The sequence below is a fragment of the Notolepis coatsorum genome (genome assembly GCF_963971535.1).
Source record: "Notolepis coatsorum genome assembly, chromosome: 8".
Lineage (NCBI taxonomy): Eukaryota > Metazoa > Chordata > Actinopteri > Aulopiformes > Paralepididae > Notolepis > Notolepis coatsorum.
Genome location: NC_140172.1, coordinates 61688869 through 61715642, shown reverse-complemented (window position 1 = coordinate 61715642; position 26774 = coordinate 61688869). Strand labels below are relative to the sequence as shown.

Below are 26774 nucleotides of genomic sequence, written 5' to 3'. Positions count from 1 at the left end.
ATCTTGGCAAACAAGGGCTTGCTCTAAGAGGACATGATGAGAGTCCAAGTTCATCAAATCGTGGAAACTTTTTAGAGCTACTGTATGTACATTGTTTTCAAAGCATGATGAGATCTAAATTACAAAAAACTTTCCCTTCATTGCAACTTGTGATTCAAGTTGTGAACGGTCTTTCTCACCAAGACGAAACGTCGCATTTATCTGCATTAAGGTAAGACAATGGTTAATATATTATTGGATGCCTTCATTTGAACACTTAATTTGCACTATATGAAATGAGTGGGGCTCGCTGTCGGGCCCGACATTAAATACAGCAGTGTGTTATAATCACATTTTTATGATTTATATTTTTTACACTACACACATATCATAATAGAACACACATCGAATGCCTTTGTTAATCATAAGTAGTAACTTTATAATAATAATAAGAAGAAAGGGTCGGGGGGGGGGTAACCGCCGGGCGCTACCACCGCTGCCCGCGACACCGAGTGAACGGCGCATGACCAGAGAGGAGACTTCGAATCAGTGTTTCACTTTAAATAACGAATGCGTGCTTGCCGAATCCCAAACAATATTCATGCTGCAAAGTCATCCTCTAAAGATAGACATTTAGACTAGAGGCAGGCTATATGCTATAAAGAGTAGACTACAAAGGAAATATTTCGCAAATTTGTGCGGTAAGGAAAAAATCAATACCGCGGCAGCCCTAGTTGTGGGTGTATTTGATGGTCTGTTCATTGTTCAATAGCTATTGACTATTGATACAGACATGGTGAAGTTGTGACTCGCTAACTGTTAACGTTAGTTGTGCAAATGTTACATGGACCCAAACTAAATTTGGGACAGTCGAGGTAATGTAATTATAACTAGGGATGTCCCAATCCGATCACGTGATCGGGGCCGATCACGTGATTTTCCGAAGATCGGGATCGGCAAAAAAATAAATAAAAAATCTGGATTTTTTTTTTTTTTCAACAAACATGACCATGTTCACGTCTTAAACTCATACTGAGGCCTTAGTTTTGGTTTTAAATTGCATATCATCATTCATTCATTCAGTCACACAAAGCAGAAGAATTTTGCCAAAACAAACCAATAGTATCCAGCTGCAGAACGGCAGACCAGCCACACTCTCAGACCCAAATAAAATTTTATTTTATTTATTATTATTTTTTTTTTATCCCAATTTCTCACATTACATTCACCATGAATGTTGATGTTATCCAGGTGAAAAGTTAACTTCATTCAACGAAGCATTGCAATCCTTAACATAAATCATTTGATGTATAATTAAATCAAAGGAAATGCGTTTGAGTCTGAAAGTGTGGCTGATCTGCCGTTCTGCAGCTGGATACTTATTGGTTTGTTTTGGCAAAATTCTTCTGCTCTGTGTGACAATAAATAAATGAATGATGATATCGCTGCTGTCGGGACAAAACCTCATAACTCCATTTTACAATAACAATATTTTTTTTATTATATAAATCAACTCCGTAGATCATCCTCCATATGTGTGTGTGGGTTTTACAAAGTTTAAACAATGGGAAAGCATTAAACCGATCATCTGTCTAAACCTCCTAACTCTATTCACCCTCAAATCTGTGTTAGTTTTTTTCATCTGCTGAAAAGTTGGGTTTTTGGAGTTATGAGGTTTTGTCCCGACAGCAGCGATATGCAATTTAAAACCAAAACTAAGGCCTCAGTATGAGTTTAAGACGTGAACATGGTCATGTTTGTTGAATAAAAAAATTAAAATTATTTTTATTTTTTTTTGATCGGATCGGGAAAGATCGGTATCGGTAGATACTCAAAATCACATGATCGGGATCGGATCGGGATCGGATCGGGAGCAAAAAAACATGATCGGGACATCCCTAATTATAACAAATGGTAACTGATGGTTTTGACTGACAATTTCACAACATAATCGCTGTGCATTGTTATTGCTGCCATGCTCTTCATGCTTTCTAAAAATGTATTTGCATTACTCACTACTCGAGTAATTAATGCAAGTACTTGTTACTTATTATGCCCATGATCCCTAATTTAAACATGGATGATTCGTTCACATTTTCTGCTCTAGAAATGAGACTGTAGCCGTTTACAGATTTCTCAGCACTGGTCCTGCCAGACCAGAAGACCTCATACGGGGGATTTCACTGTGTTTCATGCAGTGCTGTTGGGGAGGGTTTTCTCTTCTTGTTCAGCCCAACTCCTGTGATTTAAACTGCTAAAGAAACAGTATCACTTTCATGAAAACGTTCCACAGTGCAGGTTTAAGTCGAGACAATTTTCATAACAAATCAACCAGTTGTCACACACAGACTCCTCGGATCCCGGTCGCAGGGGACGGAAGTTCCAGGACACGCTCACGGTATGGGTGAACACGGGGTGTTTGGAGCTGAAGGTGCACTTCAGTTTCACGGTCGTCCCGTTGGTTGCCACCACCTCGGCGGCCGTGTAAACCTCCAGCCCACGGACTGGCAGTACACCTACAAATGGATGAATTCATCTTTATTTCAAACATGTGAAAATTGTAAATACATAAAGAAAATAATATTTTTTATTATACAAAAAACAACAACAACCCAAGCTTTTAGAAAGTTGCGGAATAAAGGTATTGCCCCCCCCCCCCCCCCCAAAAATAGGAATATTGGCCGGTCCAAAATTAATGTTGTTGTTTACATATTGCTCCATGTATCCCCTCCCTACATCCCATTTCAGCCACGTGGAATGCACCTGATTGGATAAATTACGTGTTGGTGCTCTAGTTTAGGTCTAGTTATCTATAGCTCCTTTAACATGTCCGAAAAGGAGTAAACTTATTTAATCCTACCCCTTCTCTACTAGTGATTAATAATCATCAATTGACTTTCATAATTATATACTAATATTTACACATACATTGACTATATACTTTAATATTTATGAAAATATATTTATCTTGTGAGCCTGTCTTGATCTATGGCACAGGCCAGCAATAGAGGACACTCATGATGAGTCTGTCTCTCTCAATCAAATTAAAAGGTGCTATAGATAACATTCAGCCACTAGTCATCGCACTAGAGCACCAGCATGTCATTATCCAATTAGGTTTATTCCACATGGGAAAATGGAAAGCAGGGTGGGGATACATGCACACAACATGTAAACAACAAAATTTCTTTTGGACTTTTAAATGATAAATTCATTAATCAATGATTTTTTTGGGGAGACAAGCAATACTTTTATTTTATTTTCTAAAAGCTCTGTGGATGTATTTATTTTTAATTATTACTCTACATAATTTTCTTTTATCTATAGCACCTTTAATTGAATCAAAATATGCAGAAATTGGAACAAGAAGTCAGATCCCAGGCACTCAGCTGGTCCAAACATGTTGACTTTTTATTTATTTTTAAATAATGGAGCCCTGTGATGTGGAATAATTTTACCAGATTATTCATGGTGGTGTGACAGTCTGGAGTCTTTGATTTACTGACAGAATGACATGTTGCAACATGGAGAGACATAGGTTACAGCAGTGGCCTAGATCTCAAAAGAATGGTGAGCTAACAAAGTATTTAAACAGGAGAGTAGACTAAACTAAGTGGAATATGAGAAGGCTATGTGTGTGTGTGTGTGTGTGTGTGTGTGTGTGTGTGTGTGTGTGTGTGTGTGTGTGTGTGTGTGTGTGTGTACAAGTTGAAGGCTATGTGTAGAGATAGAGAGAGTGAGAGTGAGAATGAGAATGAGGGGGGTGGTGTGTAGATAGATGTCTGTGAGTGAAGGCCATGTATGCGATTGTGTGCGTGTGTGTATGATAGTAAGAGAGAAACAAAAGATCTGGCGCAACTTCGTCCTTCAACCAAGGTGTATGAACTGGAAAAAACTAGCAAGGGAGAAGAATTCTGCAAGTCTTTGGAGGCCGATGGATGTTTGTCAAATGTAAAAAAGAATGCTCTTTATTCATACAATTAAAACCAACGCATTTCGGCAACATGCCTTCATAATCTCGTAAGAGAGACAGAGAGAGGGAAAGGTAGTGTGTTTCTGCATGTCTGTGTGTTAGAAAGAGAGGGAGAAGTGTGTTGGTAAATGTCCCTGTCGTGCAACAATGAAGACCTTTTTAATTATTCCTCCTTCCTGTAATATTTGTTTGAGTGTCTGGGATCCAGATTTCCCAAAGAGTCTGATGACTGTTTTACTGGTTGTAAAACATTACACTCACTCAAGCACCTAGTTGAACCTTCTGCTCCATACAGAATGAAAGTTTACTTGCCAATGATAATAATATTAAATAAAAATTCTTCCTTAAAAAGGAGAGGTTGGAATTTTGGACCCCTAGCCCTATTTCGTACCTATCGATGATCAGTAGAGTTCGTTCTCAACAGAACCCACACAGTCAAAGCTAATGGGGCCCATAATTCTGAACTTACCCTTTAATAGTTTTGACTAGTATAATATATTTCTCATGCCAAAAACGTTTCAAAAACTATTTTGAAGAGAGTCTGAGAAGTGGAAAAGATTGTATATTTTTCATAACTGTTTGAGCAGGAAAGCAACCTGGAAATGTACTGTTTTGTCATTGGTTAAAAAGAAAGGGCTTTTATTTACAAACGTTACAAACTATTTTCGATACCATATACCGATACCTGGAATTTGATACAGGTACAAAACAATACTTTTTTCTCATTTCTTACTATATGCCGAGTTATGTGCTGTGTGAGCTAATCAGAGGATTTTGGATTGTAGATGAGCAGAACAAATGTTATATCTTGGAACAAACATGCTTATTGGCTCACTGACACAGATGAGATTAACTACCTAGGTATCGGAATTTAGTAACCAAATTTCGATACCACAGAATTTTTCGATAGTATTGAAGCAATTCGATCAATATCATAAAAGTATTGAATTTCAATACCCAGCCCATAAAGATCGAATAATGCTAAGAATTACATGTATAGTAAATGTGTTTGTAAACTAATTGCAGGCTCTGCAAATGTAAACAAATCACCCTCTGCTGAAACGGCGTAGTGCACCTTTAAAACACATTGTGCGCCAAGAACGGCGTAAATCGTTATTGCCCGCCATGCGTTGAACGCCAACAACGGCGTATCACGTGTTTGGGATCAATATTTCATTTTTTCGCCATGGCATTCATAATTCATCCAGCCTTCCTCCGGATCGCAGCCGGACCCTGTTCTGATATTGCAACACTTCAATACCGCCGCCTGGTGGATGGTCGGGCGAGTTACACTCCGGACGCCAAACCGGACGTGGCGATCGGTGCATCGAGGAAATTCCTCCGCCAGAGATATATTGTGGCGTGAATAAACACTCGAGTGCATTTGGATCGCTTTCGAAACACAATAAATCGATATGATTTCGGCGTTTATTGCGTCATACAAACCGGAAATGGATCGAGCAGATCGACGTCAAATAATTGGGATATTTTTCCTCTAGTCCAGGGAGCGAAATTAACTTTTTGACTCACCGGCCAGTGGCGGGTAGATGGGAAGAATCTACCCGCCAAGCATATTTCTTACCTGCCAAATTTTTTTTGATTAAAAAAAATATATATATTTTATATAAAAAATTTTTTTTTAAATAAAATATATATTATATAATCATACTTGTAGTTGTATTATCTGCGAGACATCGCCACCACGCAATAAGTCAAAATGCTCGCTATCTGCAAACAGCTCCACTGTCTGTGTGTATACTTGAGTAGCCTCCAGCTCCAGCAAGGATTCTCCGGCCCTGCAGCTAGACCCTATATTCAGCTAGACCAGGGGTGGGCAATTATTTTTCCCGGGGGGCCGAATGAGCAACTGAAAATATGTTGGGGGGCCGGGCCAAAATTCCAAACTCAATTATGCATAATATACATTTTATTTCTATATAAAAAGCAGTAAATGGCATTGTTTTGACCCCTGGTAAGAGTGTATGTTATTATTTGGCAATTAAAAGATGAGGTTAGCTTTCAAAAATATCATTTATTCAAATAGAATTTATTTCCAAAATGATAAACAAAATGTGAAACATTAATAACAAAGGGCATTTTGAGTTTCATATACTATTGAAACAAGGATTTTCTTAGCTTTCTAAAGACATCACATCATCTTATAGCAAAAATAAACAAGACATGTCACTGAACTGTGTAAAGAAAAGTGTCCCCGTTTTGTAGCCTTTTTTACTTTACATGCCTATATTAAACATTTAAGAAAAAAAAATATCAAGTGTCCCATTTCACTTGTTATATTTCCACATTTTAGTGTTCTTCAGTTCTTTTTTGTTTCATTCAGTGTGATAAATCCAGTCTCTGTTGAGCTTTAACAAGTCCATCAAAGTCAGGTTGCAAGTCTGAGGTGGAGATGCGAAGCACAGCTGCCAGATGTTCATCAGTGAGAGAGGATCTGTACCTGGATTTGGTAAACGTCATGACTGAGAATGTCTGTTCACATATGTAGGTGGATCCAAAGAGAACCAACATCTTCTGAGCATGTCTCCTAAGCGTATATTGTGCGTGTGAACGTTGACATGAAAAAAAAATATTAAAAACAAAATATTTTTATTATTATTTTTTTTTTTATTATCATGTAATCTTTCGCGGGCCGGTCAGAATCATCCCGCGGGCCGGATGCGGCCTGCGGGCCGTACAATGCCCAGGTCTGAGCTAGACCCTACATTCAGCATGCAAGGATTCTCCGGCGATGCAGCTGGACCCTATTGGTATAACGTTACGGTTCTTTTGTCAAATCACATTCAACATGCCCTCAGCTAGAATACGCATTCAATCAATGTTATAAGACATTGATATCAGGAGCTATCTGTAGCTACTGCTAGCCCGGTAGATAACGTTATGACAATTTAGTTTACTGGGACAGATAGATCTAATGTGAGCTAGCTAACGTGAGCTAGCTAACGAGGGAACGGAGGTATTATGCACTCGAGTCGACTATTGCTGGAGCATTTGTTGATATCAGCAGCTATCAGTAGCTAGCCAGCTAGATACCGTTAGACAATGCCTCGTCATGTATTAAATTAAAAGTGAATAGTTGACTGGGTCATTGTTTAAACAGTAACGGTAGCTCATGGAGGTCAGATCTAGACTAGAGCAGACTGCCCGCATATCGCAATGGTGGCGTTTCAGGAAGTAAACAAGCCAAATGAGAGCTTCCGATTGGTCATTTGCTTTCTTTCTCATGAAACCAGTCACGTCACTCAAAATAAGAGTATCGTTATGAACTACACGTCTACACGCCACACGGCGGGCAGCCCTCTAAGTGTCAAGCGCCAAAGGTAAAAACTGAGCGCCCCTGGCGGGCGGCAGGCTTTAGTTTCGGTCCCTGCTCTAGTCTCATCGGCGAATGGTAAGAGGAAACTAACGTTACTTTCAGCTTGATTGTCCATTTCTTTGTTTGCAATCAGTCTGATCAATATATCAACCCATACTAAATAAAGCCTTTACTGACGATCAAGGAATTATAAATGACCGCCCCCCCTTTCCTTCACGCATGATGAAGCATAATGTATACCGATCATAAACATTTTAATTTTTTAATATAGCGTGTATAGTAAAGAAATTCCAATCAATAATCTATCATATGCTTCAGGGCCTATAACGAAAGGTTATCCTATAACCTAGTTATATGAATACTGGCTGAGCGTCTCGCTCTTTGCCATTATGAGATATCTGTTATCTCCTAGCACCTACTGTGCTCACGAACAAACAATTATAGTGCAACGTTTTTCTACTTTTCTACATTAATTGAACCAGTAGAGAGAGAGAGATGCCCCCCCCCCCCGAGCCCCGCTCCCCCCCACCCTTTCCTTACTCAGCTCAGATGTTTTCTCTGTCTTGAGCAGGGTTAGCTAGGAACAGCTTTCTCAAGCTTCGCACCTTGGGCATGGAATGGGCTACAGGACACCCCGGTCTCTCTTGGTGAATTTAAATCTGTATTACATAACTTCCTACAAGAAGAATGTTGCTGCTTTCTGTAGTCGGGTCCCAACTGCAAAATTACTGTATTACCCTGTATTATACACTTTTACTATCATGTAGACTATTCTGCTTTGTGTTTTTGTGTTTACATGTGATGTATTGTATATTGTATACATGCACATTTATTATGTTCTTGTGTGATGTATCGCACATTTTATTGCTGTGTAATATATTACAAATGTTATTGCTGTCATCTTGGCCAGGTCTCCCTTGCAAAGAAGATCTTGTATCTCAATGGGACTTCCTGGTTAAATAATAAAGAATAAAAAATAGATTTTTATTTTTAATTGCAGGCCTGGTGATTTTTAATTGCATCCTTTCAAAACGCAATTTCCAAAAAAAAAACGAGTAATCGTTCAGCCCTAGTATCTGCGTGTGCAAACGGGAATGGGACACAGACATTTGAACTATTAAGTGATTAATGCCTACTGTGGCAAAGTTGTAGCAAACAACTAGGCCTAATAAAAAAAGGCAGTGACATTAAACAAAAAGGAGACACTGGCATTACCACCAGGGCCATCAGTAGAGGGGACTGTAAGGTGCCTTTTCGGTATACTACCTTTGCTAAAACTGTGTTCTCTGTTAAAGGTGGTAACTACTGGAATAGCCTACCAGTTGTGATTAGAGAGTGCCCCACATACTCCATGTTCAAGACCCATCTTAAACTGCATCTTAAGGCAAACCAGAACTGTGATAATTTTTAATCTGATTTAGTTTATGTAACTTGTTTCTTGTTTTTATTGTTGTTTTTATCATTGTCACAATGCTTTTACCCTAAGCAGGCTATTTATTTATTGAAAGAGTTTTGCTGTCTCCTGGTGTAAATTAGCTCTTGCTACAACCCTGCATGTTTACATTTTGTATTTTGTACTTGATGTTCATTAACATGTGCTGTCCCTATCAAATAAACTATCAAATCAAACTACTGCTACAAAAGTAACAGTCACTTAACTTTAGCTTTTGCCCCTTTTATGCATACAATGCCTATGTTTTGGCTAGTGTTGCTCTTCTAGAAAAATAATCCTTTCAGGGTTGCCTATTGAAATACTGTACACCTCCTCCAGTACAGAAACATTGTTTATGAGTTTGCGTGTCAGGTAGACCATTGATTGACAGTCGATTCTGCCAATTACGTCACACCGCCTGCACCCACCTCTGCTGTTGATAACGCTAGCCAAGTTAGCGCACACACACATACACACACGCACAGTGGGCCAGTGACTTTGGTGTAGGGGTGTAACAATGCATCGATCCTAAGGGGAAAATTCAACTGCATCGATTTGAAAATGTTAGAATCGATTATCGCAATTTTAATGTGTACACAGTGTTATGTTGTTATCATGTCCGTTACAGCCAACACAACGACATATGTTACTGCATCAACGTTATGATTAAAGGATAACTCCACTTTTTTTTTAAATTAGCTTATTTAACATCTTCCCTGGAGTTAGACAAGAAGATGCATACCTTTTTTGTCTCTGTGCGTGCATTTTAGCTTTGGGAATAGACGCTCCGTTAGCATAGCTTAGCTTCATCACTGGAAGTGGGGGAGGACAGTAGCCTTACAGTGCCTTACAGTGTATTGCAAGGTCTGACATTGACCAAACTTGATATGCATGACCTTGGTGGGCTCTAGGTCAACTCCTGAAAAGGGGGTCAATGTCAGACCTTGCAATCAAAAGTTAGGGGCGCACTGAAATTATGGCAAGGGTTATTAGCCCCCTAACTTTTGATTGCAAAGTCTGACATTGACCCCCTTTTCAGGAGTTGACCTAGAGCCCACCAAGGTCATGCATATCAAGTTTGGTCAATGTCAGACCTTGCAATACACTGTAAGGCACTGTAAGGCTACTGTCCTCCCCCACTTCCAGTGATGAAGCTAAGCTATGCTAACGGAGCGTCTATTCCCAAAGCTAAAATGCACGCACAGAGACAAAAAAGGTATGCATCTTCTTGTCTAACTCCAGGGAAGATGTTAAATAAGCTAATTTAAAAAAAAAGTGGAGTTATCCTTTAACAAAGCAAGGCATTCGTTTTGTTGCATTAACGTTATATTACTATTGCTATCGATAAATCTAGGTGTTCTAAAATCTATTGCTATTGGTAAGACTAGAATAAGTTACTGTCTCTGGAAAGTCTCGCATATCGCAATGGCGGACTTTCAGGAAGTAAATAAGCAAATGAGAGCGTCCGATAGGTCGTTTCCTTTATTTCCCTTGAAACCTAACCTCGTTCCCAGCTTTATCTCGAGAGATAAAGCCTGGTAAAGCACTACGGCCGAAAGTGGGAATCAGGTAGAAAGTCCCGCCCCTGAAATCACGACACGGGGCTCATGAAAATGTATTCCCCCCAGAAACAACCTCGTTATCGCCTCCCTCGACAGGCTGACAGACCTGCTTGTTGTTTGTTTCGCTGGGGACTATAAACAGATCAGGGGGTGCCCGGAAACCGGAAAGCCTGTAGCCGGTATTTCTGTATTTCCGATTCACATTTTAGGAGGCATAGCTTTACCAGCCTACTTGAAACCAGTCACGTCACTCTACTGTGATTGGACCGTTGAGTGCAATGTGGGACTTGTAGTTTGTTAACGATTTATCAGTGGAGGAAAAAAAAAGCACGACTGAGGCTGTAATCTTCACTCGCACACCGTGCGAGTAATTGTTTTTTCCGGTTCGCACACACATATTTCTAGGGGCAAATTAGGGCTGGGCGATATATCGAGTATACTCGATGTATCGCGGCTTGTTCTACATGAGATGTAGTACATTACTATATCGTGAACATCGAGTATTATGTTGTCACGTCGCGGCTGATATGAGACTTTAGCTTTAGCGCTGTCCTCTCATTTCATTATAGACACAGAGCAGTGCGGATCTTAAATGACATGCAATTGTAATTTCATTAGACACAGACTAGCGCGGACCTTTAATGACATGCAATTTAATTGACGTGAGCAATGGGCTAACGTTAGCTGCTAACCAAGTTATCCACGATGACTATGCTAAGCTAACTAGCATTAGCTGCTAACTAGGGGTGGACGGTATGGTCTAAAATGTATATCACGGTATAATTTGAAGCATAGACGTAACGGTATATATCACGGTATCAGTGTTTCCGTTAGAATTTTTTTTTTGCCTGATAGGCAGGCTATATAAAGAATGACATCCTCAAGACATGTAGATTTATAATATTTTAACTTAAAACTAGGCTACTTTTGCGTACACAGTCATTATATTCCAAATAAAATAAGTCCAGAGTCGAGACTCCGTGCTGCTCCCAACGAATCCCAATAGTATGCAACTGCAGAGCCGCAGAGCAGGGGCGCTTTCAGGTCCGGTCACAGGCCCGCTCAACAGCGCCCCCCACCCAACGGCTGAATTGGAGTATTGCACTGTGCAGGCACAGCTGTCCAGCTCTGTGGCTCTGCAGCTGCATGCTTCTCCCAAAATCCAGCATCCAGCTCCCGCTGCCCAGCCGTCAGAACACTACACACATATCATAATGTTCACAGCAAACTGTAGTTGATCACCAGGTATGTTTTATTAACGTAGAATAATTCATATAAGAAAAACGATAGGGAAATCTCTTACCTTTCTCCACTGGTTAAAAATGCCAGGAACTGAAATTGAAACTTGCTGTGCGCTGCGGTGATATGTGTTTATTATGAAATGACAATTGCGTGTTGACACGCCCACTGCGCGAAGCCTCCTAAATAACTTTTTCCAGTTTGCACATATCTATTATCTATGACTAATTCTATCTATTTTTAGGGGCAAATGCGAATGAAATAGTCGCGCTGTGGTTACATGACGTCATTGCTATTTTAGAGCTGCTCTACCGGTTACAAGGTATAGTCAAAATCCATACCGTAGAGCAAATTCATACCGTTTATACCGTATACCGTTTATACCGTCCACCCCTACTGCTAACCCTGGAAACGCTCAAAGCGGACTCCACAACACTAAAAGAATATCGCGATATCATTTAGAGGCCATATCGCCCAGCCCTAGGGCAAATGCGAGCAATATGGTCGCACTGTAGAGCCCTGGCGCACCTGCCTAACCACCGCCGGTCTTCCGGCCGTGGGAGGCACTAACGTGATACCCGGCCTGGCGAGGGCGGGCTGGGGGAACTCACGCTGCGACTCCAAGGGCCTCGAGCTCCCCCGCTGACAACCTTTGTTGTTGACAGACACAATACCAGGCTCACCAAACACAGACGCAGAACGTGTGGCGTGGGAGCCGCTTGACAGCACAACATTCTCACGGACAGACCCAGGCCTAGCCAGCAACTGGGTGTCAGCCCCTGTCCCCATGAGAAGCGAAACGTGGGGCCGCTTGCGCTTCATTGAAGGCACGCGGCCCGCAGCCAAAGGAAACAAATCAGAGCCCTTATCCCGCTGGTGTTGGGGGGGGGAGTGACCGGAGAGCGAGCTAGACACAGCTAGACTGCGACGTTTTTTTAGGTCGTGCTCATCTAATGTAGCCGATCCCTCGGCCGCCAAGGCTGTCGGCCTTGTGATCACCTGTTTTCTTTGTGTCCAGGGTACCTCAGGCGGGGGAAACACGGCCGCTACCTGTGCGCAGGCCCTACCTGTGCGCGACCTAGCCCGACAGCTAGCCGCCGCGCGACGTCCCTCGATCCGCTGTCACGAGACGAGGAAACCCCAGGACAGGCCCGATGCGCTGTTAGGATGTGCCAAGAAGATTCCAGGGGCTGGTGAATCTCCGGCGAAAACCCAACATTGAGTAATTTCTCTCTGCATTTCATAACAACTAGTTCATAGAGTGTACTGCAGCGTCCATGTTGGAAACAAAAAAAGAGGAAGGTAGAGTGTGACCATGTCCGGCGTCTTATAGGAGGACGCTGGGGCGTGGCCTGGTCACGTGCATGGGTGCAAATTGTTTGTTCATGAGCACAGTAGGTGCTAGGAGATAAGAGTTATCTCATAATGGCAAGAGCGAGACGCAATGACAGTATGATAATATAACTATCCTTATGGCCCTTTTTTGGAGTATAAAAAGTGGTTGTAGTGTAGAATTATAAGTGTTTCCCCAGACTTCAGCACAGTAATTTAAATATGGTCAAACTAGTGAACAGTAGAGAATGTAGAGTGATTTTTTATCCAGAATGTGCTTTACTTTACTCATGACTGAAATGATTCTTGACAGTTTAGATTGGACATGTTTTATGTGAGGTTTCCAGCAGATTTTATGGTCTATTATTACACCTAGGAATTTATTTTCATAAACTCTTTCAATAATCACATCATTTATTTTAACTTGTACTTGAGTATTGTTACAAAGGGTCAGATTAAACCGAATATATATATTTATTACTTGAGATATATTGTATAATATTTGTATATCGTTTGATATCCCTTGTATATTCTTTGTATATATACACGGAATATCCCTTTACCTAGGTACAGGCCAGACCATAATATTCGTTCTCCTATTGGACAGCGACCCCTAGGCGCCAGCGACCATACCCCCAATGTCGAGTTCAAAGCCACCGCCAAGGCTTGTCTCAACATGTCCAGGTTTGCGCAGTAATACGAGACAGAACTGAGGTTGGCACTAGATTATTCACCTTACGTATAAATACGTCGCAGGTGGATACAGCAGCACTTAGTCCACAGTTCGTTCAGTTCATCATTCGTTCAAAGTAACGTATCGTCTTAACGTTAAAGCCTTCACCACGAGTCAACGACCAAGTGAAGTGAGCAACCTTGCGTCTAAATAGAGCACTTAGAACCGCGTGCGAATAGGATAGTAAAAGTGTCAGAGCTTAGTGAAATAACGTCAAGTTCGACCTAGTTAATGTGAAGTACCGTGCACAGGAGAATCTACACCGGCGAATGCAGAGCCTTTTCCGGCTGGATTATATTGCTGCTTTTGTCTGCCGATCGAGGGGAGTATATGTACCGCCTCCCGTAGCTGGAGCTTATTGATTCCTCGTTGATCCAGACTTTTGCATCCCGAACATTCCTCTCCCCTGCTGGCTTACAACCGGAGGGAACCCCCTTAGTATCTCCAGCTGACTACGAGTGTGCATTATATAATTCTTATGCTACAGGTGGTATTAATTATACCCATCGTAATATGCTCATGGACTTACGCTCTTGACCTACTTAAGTGTTCTTCGCCATATAAGCGCAATTCAATAATTCTCATTCTGTAACCTATCGTTGCTATAATAATAAATCCCTCTCACTAGAACTTTAGGTGTCATTGTTGTATTCTTGTGTGGGTGTTCACCATATATACCGTGTACTGTATGGCCAGTAATTAAAGTACATAACTAAGTAGTGGTTTAATAATACCATACTCTCAATACAGTCAGGGAATTGTACCCCTCAGTTACAAGTATTTAATCTACAGTTTCCAAATAACATAATTTTAGTTTTGCTCAAATTCAATGATAATTTGTTTCTATCAAACCATTTTTCTTTATTTCTTCATTTCAGATATGATGACCTCTAAAAGCTGCTATTCTCACAAGAAAAAAAAAGATTAGTGTCATCCGCAAATAAAATACATTTAAATATATTGGATACTGGCGGCTGGGTGGCGCAGCGGAGATTGCGCTCGTCACCAATGCAAGAGACTCCGGTCTCGAATCCGGGTGTCAGCATTGCCTCCGGCTCGGGCCGGCCGTCATACTGGCTCAATTGGCAGAGCCAGCGGGTGGAAGTCGATGGGTGGTAATTTGAACGTTGTGGACAGTGACTCCTACAGGTTGGTTGGGGGACGCCGGCACAGCAGAGACAGGAAGTGGCGGGGGTAGTGTGAGCCTCCCATGCGTTACACCTCGCGAATGAGAGTCCGCGCTGGCAGGTGAAAAGATGTGACAGGCTGCCTCCTCGTGTACCGGAGGGGACACGTGATGCAAGGCTTCTATCCTCCCACCAACCGACCAGTGGGGGGCATAGTCGAGCAACGTTCAAGACAGGGGAGGGGAGAATTGGAAACACGAAATTGGGATGGGAGAAAAATAGAAAATAAGGAGAAAAAGTGGATAAAAAATATATATATATTGGATACTTTACATATATCGTTAAAGTACAATATGAAAAATGTTGGACCCAATACTGAACCCTGGGGGGACACCACAAGCAATGTCCAAACATTCAGATTTATAATCTCTCATTGTCACAAATTGTTGTCTTTTATTTAGATAGCTTCTCACCCAGTCCAATTCTACCCCCCTGATCCCATATCGTTCCAATGTCCTGATTAATATATCATGATTAATAGTATCAAATGCTTTTTTAAGATCAATGAATACTCCAGCGCTACATGTTTTTTTGTATCTATGGAATTTGTGATTTTTTTCAATGAGTTCTACTAGTGATGTTGACCGTGTGTTCTGAATCCATACTGGCTATCGGTGAGTAAATTATGTTTATCAATGAATTTATCTAATCTGTTGTTGAAGAGTTTTTCTAATATTTTTGAAAACTGAGGAAGTAGAGAAACAGGCCTATAATTTGTGAAGTGGTGTTTATCTCCAGTCTTGAACAGAGGTATGACTTTTGCTATTTAAATTTTATTCAGAAATCAACCAGTTTTGAATGATAAATTGCAGATGTGCGTGAGTGGTTTTGAAATCCCATGAATGAAATTTTTTACTATTTTCATATCTATGTCATTACTGTCTGTAGATGTCTTGTTTTTACATTTATTAGTAGTTTCTATAATTTCATATTCATCTACCGCTTCCAGAAACATTGAACTAGGATTTCTTTCAATATAATTGTCATTTATGTCTTCAGGAGTCACTGGATCTGGGATTTTTCCCGCTAATTCTGGTCCAATATTTACAAAGAAAATTATTAAAGTTGTTAACCACATCATCCATATTTGATTTGATTTGATTTTATTAGGGATCCCCATTAGCTGGTGCGACAGCAATATTAACAGATTGCAGAATGGGTACAGTACAGTACAGCTCAATACATACAATTGTTAAGGGGATGCAGACCAGAGAAAGACTTTCGTCTTGTTTACATCAGGGTCCCCCATTTTAAATTAATCTTTACACATTTAAACAAAAAAAATGGACTTTGAAGAAGTCTTTATTCATTGCACACATTGACAATGTCATCATGCGTGTCATCATATGTACCCACAGTAGGCTTGGGTGGTATAATTTTTTTCACACCGTCATACCTTAATGACATAATACCCCGGTATACGGTATATGACGGTATGACTTTCATTTTCATCAGCGGGGGGGGGGGGGGGGGGGGGGGGGGGGCAACCCGTGTTACCAAGTAAACAAATCATCGTTAGCTCTCAGAATGGTAGTCAGAAGCCTGCACCGTTAGCATGTAGCCTAGCCATGGCAGACTATTTGATTCCGTAAGGGCTCGAAATTGCCTGGGTTTTGGTCATATGCTCCCGAAATGCTCCCGCTGTTTGGCTACTTCTATGTGCTGTGAAAACTACTTGGATGCTTTATAACCTAGTCATTGATTTAGTTCAGGGTAATCTAAGATTAGCCGCAGAGCTAACGCTAGTTAACGTGAGCTAACGCTAGTTAATCAAGCTCATAGAGAGAGATAAACAGCTGACAGCGGATAGTACAGGACGGTACAATACAATAAAAAAGCGGTGGGGGCTGTTGTGTAAACCTTGTACTCTTTAGTTCACATATAATAAGAGACGGATTATTTGCTTGCTCCACTAGTGCACAACAACACAAACCAACTCTCGTTACCACAACGCTTTACGGTATTTTCACAGCACTGTCGCAACATTACCGTAAAACGTGAACACCGTTGTGACACGACAACGCCTCTACTTCCTCAGGCGCCTAAGGAAGTTCCAAGTCAGTCAGAAGATCCTTAAGAACTTCTACTCATGTACAATAGAGAGCATCTTGACCGGCAACATCACCTCCTGGTTTGGGAATAGCACTGCACAAGACCGAAGCAGACTACAAAGAGTGACACGTTCAGCCGAACGCACAATTGGAGGGGGGCTCCCCACCCTCCAGAACATTTACAACAAGCGTTGCAAGGGCAAGGCTAAGAGAATCATTAAAGACTCCAGTCACCCGAACAACTGCCTCTTTGAACTGCTGCGGTCAGGCAAGCGATACCGGAGTCTCAAGGCGAGCACAGAAAGACTCAGAAGAAGCTTCTATCCCCAGGCCATCAGGTTGCTAAACGAACAATGAATGAACACTACACAACAACAACCACCAAACGCACATAGCACACACATCCACACGCACACACTCACTTTAAACAAACACACTGTAGCACCCACTCCACACACTTTATAGCACACACCCACTTTAAACAAACACACTGTAGCACCCACTCCCCACACTTTATATTTATTGATGAAGGATTGCACTACAACTCGTACACCTTACTGTAAATTGTACCTAAATTGTACCTCATCCCATTTCTGCTTTGCACTAGATAGTACTGTACATTAGTACACTGCATAGTATTGTATATTATATGGTAACTCAGAACATTGTACATATGTCTATACCGAACACTGTGACCTCATTTCTTCTTCTAAATTACATGCTATACTATGTTATTTGATACTATCTTGTCTAGCACAGTCTCTGTAGCGTAACAGTAAGAAGCATTTTGTATGAAAGTATTCTGTACTTCTGTATGACAACTATTAAAGAAACTTGAAACTTGAAACTTGACCCACTCGCTCCACTAGTGAGGACTGGTCTCGCCCTCTGCTGGCGCGTGTGTGCACTACACTCAAAACTGTTTCACTGTAATAGAAACTGAAGCGCATCTGTGATTTTTACGGTTTTGACGGTATTGATTTTGAATACCGTCGGGATTTGTAAATACCCTGGTATACCGTAATACCGTCATACCGCCCAAGCCTAACCCACAGTAATAAAGTAAATAAATAAATAACAATTTATGTAAACACCTGATTGTCAAAGCCTTTCTTTGTCCTTGTACATTGTGAGAATCCTGTCCTTATAGCTCTTTGTAAACTGGTTTGTTTGGGCATTGCTTTAGCTCCACATTCAGACTGTTTCAGTTTCACTCCAGATTGAAATACAAAGACTTTTAATTGTTGCACGAACAAGAGTTTTTAAATTCAACTTCCCCCTCAAATTATATCCCCCTTATCTATTAAAGAACACTTTTTAAATATGTCCTGGTAGTATACAGGATGGGCTACTATTTCTGGTAGAGCCATATGAAATCCGTTTTATTATTTTCCAAATTCCATTAAATTTTTTCCCAAATTCCATTTTTTCCGTTTTAATATTTCAGAATTCTGTATTTTGCTTTTTATGCTCATTTTACCATCAGAAATAGTGTCTAATAAGTGGGAATGAATAAATGTCCACAATTGAATAAGATATAACAGTCCATTTAATGTTTTAAGTGCTGCAACTCAGAAATACAGTTCAATTTTACACAATATTTTTCAATTAATATTGTGACAAAATAAAAATACATATTTCAAGTGTAAACAATAGATACAGCTAGCTACTACTGACATTATCACAATGACAATGTCAGTAGGGCTGTCTTAAATGCTTCGAAGCTTCGAACGTTCGATTCGATGGCACAAGCTTCGAACATTAAAAAAAAATCGAAGTTAAAAAAAAAAAAAAAAAAATTCAACAATTTTTTTCAGACTTTTTTTTTTTTACTTCGATTTGTGTGTGTAGGTGTGTGTGTGTGTGTGTGAACTACCCATCCCAGTTAGGACAGCCGAATCGCGTCCAATCTTTCGCCGTCGACTAAAGACTCACTTCTTCAACCATTATCTGAAATGATAAAAAAAAAAAAAAAAAAAATCTAACCGTGACTAACCTTACTGTCATGCACTTGTCCTAATAAACTAACCTACACTGTAACACGCAACACTTTGATGAACATTGTTACTCAGCTGATAGAGTTGTACCCTTCTTGCCGTCTTGTCGTACAGAACTTGTAAGTCGCTTTGGATAAAAGCGTCAGCTAAATGACTAAATGTAAGTGTGTGTGTGTGTGTGTGTGTGTGTGTGTGTGTGTGTGTGTGTGTGTGTGTGTGTGTGTAGGTGTGTGTGTGTGTGCGCGCACCTTGTAGAATTCCACACATAAGAAAGAAAGATACTGGGATGAATAAACAAAATAGGAAATAAAATGTAGAAATGCATGCAATACATAAATAAATATTAATCTCCATATATGAAATATAACATTTAGATAAGGTGCTACTGAGATGTTTTGGTGAGTTCTTTGTTTTTTTGTGGAAGTTGCCCTTCTTAAAAATGCATGAACATTCACTGATAATTGGTCTGTAGTGGAGTCTACAAGGTCTACATTGCCGGACCATGTAGAATCCGGACCTTGTAGACTGACATAATTCTGTGCATAGTTTAGTCTACACAGGCCATATTTCAAATAATCAAAATCTTACTTCATTCATCTTAAACATTCTTGATTTGGGGGATTGGTAGTTCCCATGAAATCTGAAGTTGTTCAAACGACAACAGCGATCCACCTTGAATTAAATCACACAGCCGAGTGAAACCTTGTTGGATGCGTCAGTCACGAAAGGGGCTACTTAATTAATTAATCCAACCCACTTTATTTATAGAGCACATTTAAAAACAACAACGTTTACGAAAGTGCTGTACAAGTCCCACAACATAAGATAAAAAAAAAAAAAAAAAAATTTGAAGCTTCGAATTAAAATCGAAGCTCGGCCCCGAAGCTTCGATTGCCAAAAAAAGCTTCGAAGGTCAGCCCTAAATGTCAGTAACCTAGCTATATCTATTATATTGTGATGAAATATAGTAATGCATAATTTAGGCACCTTTAGTTTAGTTTATTTCGTTTATAAAGGACAGTGTATAATGGCAATCGTTTGCATTAAACAAATGGATGGGTGCACTAGATTTAGCAAGAAGCTATCATTTCCATCTATAGTCCTATGTACTGTAACGTTTCATAGCTATTTAAGTTTATTTAGATTATAAAGGGCAGTGTATAATGACAATCGTTTGCATTAAACAAATGGATGGGTGCACCAGATTTAGCTAGAACTTCTAGAAGCTATCATTTCCATCTATAGTCCTATAACGTTACATAGCTATTTAAGTGTATTTAGTTTATAAAGGGCAGTGTATAATGACAATCGTTTGCATTAAACAAATGGATGGGTGCACTAGATTTAGCTAGAAGCTATCATGTATTCATGTCCTAACGTTATAGCTATTTAATCACAATAGTGTCGCAAGTGTTTTTGCGGGTCCAGTCCACGGAACGTTGACAGAATTAGCAAAACACCTTATCACCGGAGGCATAAAAGTCATTAGGATACTGTTCTGCTCTGAATTGAGGGCTTATTGTGGAATTGTTTAGCTTCTTGACGATGTTAACACTGAAGCAGCCAGACGCTTGAGCACCGCGGCTGTGTTGTGTGTAACACGCTGTAGAGTCCCCGCCTCCCCGGTCGCGTGTGCACCAAACGTTCCACCCAAAAACGAAATTTCAGTCCAGATTAGGCCAAATTCTGCAATATTCCACGTTTTGCAGTTGATTCCATTTTTATTGGTTAATTCCGCGATTCCGTCCGCGATTCCGTGAACGCGGATTTCATATGGCTCTAATTTCTGGCCACACCTCAGTCTCTTGGGTGTGGCCAGCAATTACAAACCCTTCCCTATACTAACATAAATCCAACACACACATCAAACCTCGGTACCAGGAGGGGCTCTTTCGCCTAGAGGTCGCCAATTGACATTGACATTACATAGTCTACCTTTAAATCAATAGAGAAACCGCCTTGACAGCTGAGAGGTGACTCAGGCGAAAGGCACACACCTCAAAATCACTACAGTTCCTGGACTTGTAAATCTCTTTTTATTTGTAAATTGTCAGTTGACTCACTGTGTGAAACAGCTCCACACAGTGATTCAGGCTAATGGTTCTACATCCGTCTGTATGTTCTAATGACGAGGCAGGAGAACAAACAACTCCAGAAAAGTAAGAGGATTCGTCTTTACTTCAGTCGAGCACCATTCTATAATATCAAATATCGTGGACCTAAATTCTGACGAACGCATTCCAATGCTCTGATAAAGTATGCCTGTGTTTACATGGGTGTTTGATGTCTGGTAGATGTCTGCACTGGTTAATGTTTGTCAATATGAGTTCAAAAGGTCAGCCTGGCAGGAAGCTGCACCTGCCAGGGAACAGGATAGTATGTGACACACACCCCACCCATATCCCTTAAACCAATATACCCTGTATCATTTGTTTTCATACTGTTGCTACTTTTTTTTCTTTTTCTTTTTTAACTCATTCAGCGCCAGTCACGAGTAAAGTCGGGTTAACTCGCCAACCGTTCAGCGCCAATCACGAGTAAAGTCGGGTTTTAATTGTTATTTCTTTTATTAGCTATATCCATAAATGTTTCATCCATCTAGCCTGATGTTATCATTGGGAATGGGTCTGAGCTCGCAAAAGGGAAAATACCGCCGCCTACGCCTTCCAGCCGGTATTGCACTCTATTAGAAATGGTGTAGTTTCTTTTCTGGGCCGATCTGAGCCGTGCGGGTGGGGTTTAAATACTCCGGCAGGACAAGCGTTTACAACTATACATCTGCGAGGCTGCGAGGCTGCCCCCCCCCCACCCCCCTTCATATGCAATGCCGGGCAATAGCCCCTTACGTGACTGCGATTTGCAAGCCTGGGGCTTTTGTGACCGCAGTCACTTGCTCATGGGACGCGACCACTTTAGAAAATACCAACCAAGCGTGAATGCGGGCGTGGGGGTGTGTCAAAAATATATCAGATATGAATTTCAAAGATACCCAGCGTACAATATGGGTTTAACACAGCTTTACAGTGTGGTCTGGAAGCTCGGAGTTGCTAATAAACAGTTTAAATCATTGTTACTCCACGAGTGGTAATTACAGAGCGAGCCGTATATTTCCGCCATTGGTGTCACAGCGCATGCGCACCAGGCAGCCGCGCATGCGCTGTGACACCAATGGCGGAAATACACGGCTCGCTCGAGTATAAGTTACTAAGGACACATTTAAATCACAGAGGTGTATGTTAGTCTATTGGAACTGTATACAGTGGTTAGCTTCTAGTTAGCGTTTTAGCTATAGAGCTGCTTGCTAGCTAACGTTAGCCCTGTGTGCACGTGTGCTCAAAGCAGCCAGCCCCATGTTAGCTAGGTGTATCTGTTATGACTATAATGTTTCCAAAAACACACCGGACTACGACGTAAGGTTAGACATTTTATTTCATGCTCAAAAGCCCCTGGCTTGCACATCGCAGTCACGAAAGGGGCTAGCTCAACCAGTGCACAACAGCACACCAACCCAACTGACGTTACCACAACACTTGACGGTACTTCACAGCACTGTTGTAAGGCCACCGTGCTGTCTTAACACTTTGGATGCCCAACCCGAGTTTTCTCGGGTTTACCCCCCGCGGGTTGAATGCCCATAACGAGAATATTCGCTTTTTTGTTTATTAGCGATCTGAATTCATATTTCATCAACCGAGTCTACCGTTGGTAAATCAGCCACTCCAGGCACTCAGATGTGAAAAAGCACCCCCTATCATCTCCCAGATGGTAATTCACCCTTTTGGATTGGACTCAATGAAAAGGCATGAGAAAAAAAAACCCGGACTCCACATTTTACTTCTCACGCATGTGACCGGAGTCGATCAGCTTCATTCTGGACCCTCAGAGCAGCAGGGATTATGTGTTGTACAGTATAGGCGGTGGATCAATAAAATTATCGATTTTCGGAATGGCGATCAGGAATTGGAATAATCCATTTGGATACCATCTGATCTCAGGTAAGGAATCTATTGTACCAGTATTAGGATAATCAGACCCGTTTTCACGGAGATATAAGCTTTCCCCCTATATGTGATATGGCTGTTTTGACTGTAAAAGCGATCAGGAACTGAGAGAATCGATTTTCAACGCGCGGCACCAGCGTGCACACGTACACATATACTATCGATAATCTAGCGTTTATTTGAAAACGATTCATAAATAGGCCGAAAAATGACAACGTTCTAGAATATTCCAGTACAAGGCGATTATCATGGAATCTCTTCTTTTTTCCGTGAGAATTAGGACTTTTCAAAATGATATAAAACGGAAATTAACCGATAAAAAAACAATCCGCTTCGACAATGTTGACTGGAAATGGGTAATTGATAATGCGACGGGCAGATTAGACACATAACCATAATTTAAAACATAGATTAGGCGATATTAACGTTAACATTGAAGTGGTGCTGGGCATTCAAGCACTAAATGTGCGCCCCCTGCTGGGCATTCAAAGTGTTAAAGGCACAGTGAACACTGTTGTGATGCCACCCAGATGCATACACAACATTGACGCGGCTTGACAACCGAGGTTCAAAGTTAACTTGATTGATTGATTGAAAACTTTATTAACAGATTGCAGAATGGGTACAATACAGTACGGCTCAATACACACAATTGTTAAGGGGATGCAGACCAGAGAAAGACTTTCGTCTTGTTTATATCAGGGTCCCCCATTTTCAATTCATCATAACATATGACATACACGACATACAGATAGACAGTACTGCTACATCTATACATTTCACATCTATCTATACCCTTCACAACATACTTCGGTTTTTTTCTTTCACTGCCCAACCCAGTCCAACCCACTGAACCCAGCATCTTTCACTGCCCAGTTCAGCCCAACCCAGTCCAGAATAGATCCCTCTTTCATGTTAATATGTTTTATGCTAATATTGTGAAGAGTAGATACACTGTTATTAATGTTTTATGCTAATAAATATTTTAAAGAGTAGAGACACGGTGTGATTATTACTATGATTGAAAATCAATTTAGACGAATACATACAAAGAAGTAATTATCACAATTAGCGATTTTTTTTGGCTGGTAAAAAATCTGTTTGGCTGGTAAAAAAAATCAGATACTCGCCAGTTGGCTGGTAAGCCAAAAAGTTAGTTTCCTCCCCTGACCAAAACTATACTCATATTCAAAACGGTATAAAACGGAAATGTACGGATGAAAAAACAATCTGTTTTGTGCATGTTGACTGGAAGCAACTCACTGACAATCGACCGGTGTATTAGACCCATAGCTATAATATAAGATATATTTTAAGCACTCGCAAATCTCGCAGTCTCCCCATTGATTAAAGCAAAGGCGTTCTAGCGCCCCCTGGCTCATTGTGCGATGGTGCTGAATGAGTTGATAAATTAATTATTTTAATAAAATAAAATAAAAAACTTTTATTTGTATTCATACAGTATCACGCTATTCATACAGTATCACGCTTAAGGCGAGCACAGAAAGACTCAGAAGAAGCTTCTATCCCCAGGCCATCAGGCTGCTAAACGAACAATAAACACTATGCAACAACCATCAAATGCACACAGCACACACACCCACACGCACACACTCACTTAAACAAACAACACACTGCAGCACCCACTCTCCACACTTTAGATCACACAAACACACTTTATATTTATTGATAAAGGATTTGCACTACAACTCGTACACCTACTGTAAATTGTACCTAAATTGCACCTCATCCCATTTCTGCCTTGCACTATATAGTATTGTATATTAGTACACTGCATAGTATTGTATATTATATGGTAACTCAGTTACGTCTACTCTGCATCGAACATTGTACATATGTCTATACTGAACACTGTGACCTCATTTTTTTTACTTCTAATTTACATACTTTACTATGTTATTTTATTTCATACTTATCCTGTCTTGCACAGTCTCTGGAGCGTAACAGTAAGAAGCATTTTGTATAAAAGTATTCTGTACTTCTGTATGACAACTATTAAAGAAACTTGAACTTGAACTTGAACTTGAATGTATTTAATACAGAGTAAAATTGGCTTCAACGTCTATAGGCTTTTCTACAAATAATATGTGCATTTACAGAAATTGACCACACTGTATGAGTCAAGGAGATATTGAAGGCAATTAAATGTTTCCCTTTCAGTAGGTTAATATTTCAGGGCGGGGGGATCACTGTGTAGAAAAGAAAACCCCTGATATGTTGGCAATGATTATTATTGACATAGTCAAGTGATTAAAGTGAATGTAATGTAGCCTTTACAGGACCTTCAATCTAGTTGTTGTCATGCAGAGGATCCAGGTTATTGTTGTTGTTGTTGTTGTTGTTGTTGTTGTTACTATCATTAGCTATTATTATGATGATGATGATGATGATGATGATGATGATGATGATGATGATGATTATCAATAATATTATTAGGCTCCTAAATAAAACCTGGTGCATTGTGTAGCCTACTATCTAAATCACAGTTTGGTTTAGTAGTCCCACAGAGAACTTGAAGACTTGAACAGGTAAAGTGAGAGGCAAAAGGAAAAGTGTCCAACTCACTTGGCACCATGAATCCTCCCAGGAAAACCAACAGCTGAATCCATGGTCGACACATCCGATTGACCATTTAATTAACCAACCTATTCCTGGCTAAACGAACGCGTCTATTAAAGTCCCGTAATGTAAATTGTTTGGCGAGAGTCATTTAACGCATTTCATGGCTGTTTTTCCTGTAAAATAATCGATCGTCTAACAAACCGTGCCTTCCACCTGTAGAACGGGGGGCGCATTCCAATCAGATTCCCGAGACCTCAGAACGACACTACCAACAGATGAGGAATGGTCACTCGGCTAGTGGTCAAGGCAAGGTAGCCGACAAGTAACCCCTTTAAAGTTATAGAAACATTGACATTTGGGTTCTCGGTGCAAAGAGCTGATCCCTGAACAATTTACTCACGTAATGTTACAGGGCACAGGGGTGTTCGTTTCGGTTTGGAATGTAGCCAGTCACCTTTTTTTGAACACACCTCTTTGGGTTCAGTGCCTGAAGGGCTGATGTTACACCATCTTGCTTAACCTGTTCATAGCCTAGCCCTGGCTTCAGTGATGGAAAGCTAATGTTACATATTTCCCCATGAAGTGAATAAAAGAGGCATGTAAGACAATTTAGGATGACGAAAAGACAACGTTTCATGGGCCTAATTGTTATCCGTGTAAGTGAATGTTGCAGAAATTATGAAAATATACCAGTGTAAAATCACGAGTGAGTCGGTTTTTTAATAGTTATAATGCATGCTGTTTTCTCCCGAAGCGGCGTTTTTTATGCATTTCTACATTCGGGCCTACAGCATTGATAGTATTATTGTAGCCTATTGTTGTATTGAACGCCTCTGCTGCCACCTCATGGCCACACTGTTTATCATTAATGAATGGCTATTTCGATTCCGTTCTATCTTCATCGAACACTGCAGCTCTAGCTTTATCTTCTGTCTGTAGGCCTTTCTGCCCTGTGCACAATTGAATTGACCCATTTTCAAGGTGTTCAAAGAGGGATTAATTTAATATGTTGTTGTTGGTGGTGATGATGGTGTGATATGGTTAAATAGTCTAAATCGAAACAGATAATTTTTTCCTCTGGGCAATTCTGGTTCTTAAATATTCATTTAAACGGTAACCCATCTTTTATATTGAATACAAATGTGTATAAATACCATTCCCCACCAAATTGTTCTATAAACGACTGAAAGTACAGAGAAAATCTCCCTCTCCAGGGGAAGAATGTGGAAAAGGCACTCAGTTGACAAGTTATACTATTGCATACTGGGCTGGCTCCGCGTCAATTGCTTCGCATAATGGCGCACGTACAGTATAGTCCAATAGGCGAAGCAAGACGCTTTGCCTGTAATCATAGGGTTAACGTATAGGATA

General features: G+C 40.5%; 1 protein-coding gene across 1 annotated transcript in view; it reads right to left on the bottom strand.

The window, feature by feature from the left end:
- LOC311233282 (myelin protein zero-like protein 2) overlaps positions 1-25791 on the bottom strand; it is a 37212-nt gene extending 11421 nt beyond the window's left edge. The window contains exons 1-2 of the mRNA XM_084320225.1: positions 25407-25791; positions 2326-2495 (exon numbers count right to left, since the gene is read on the bottom strand). Coding sequence (XP_084176351.1) covers positions 2326-2495; positions 25407-25473 — 237 coding nt within the window. The 5' untranslated portion in view covers positions 25474-25791. The remainder of the gene's footprint in view (positions 1-2325; positions 2496-25406) is intronic.
- Positions 25792-26774: the final 983 nt, after the last annotated feature.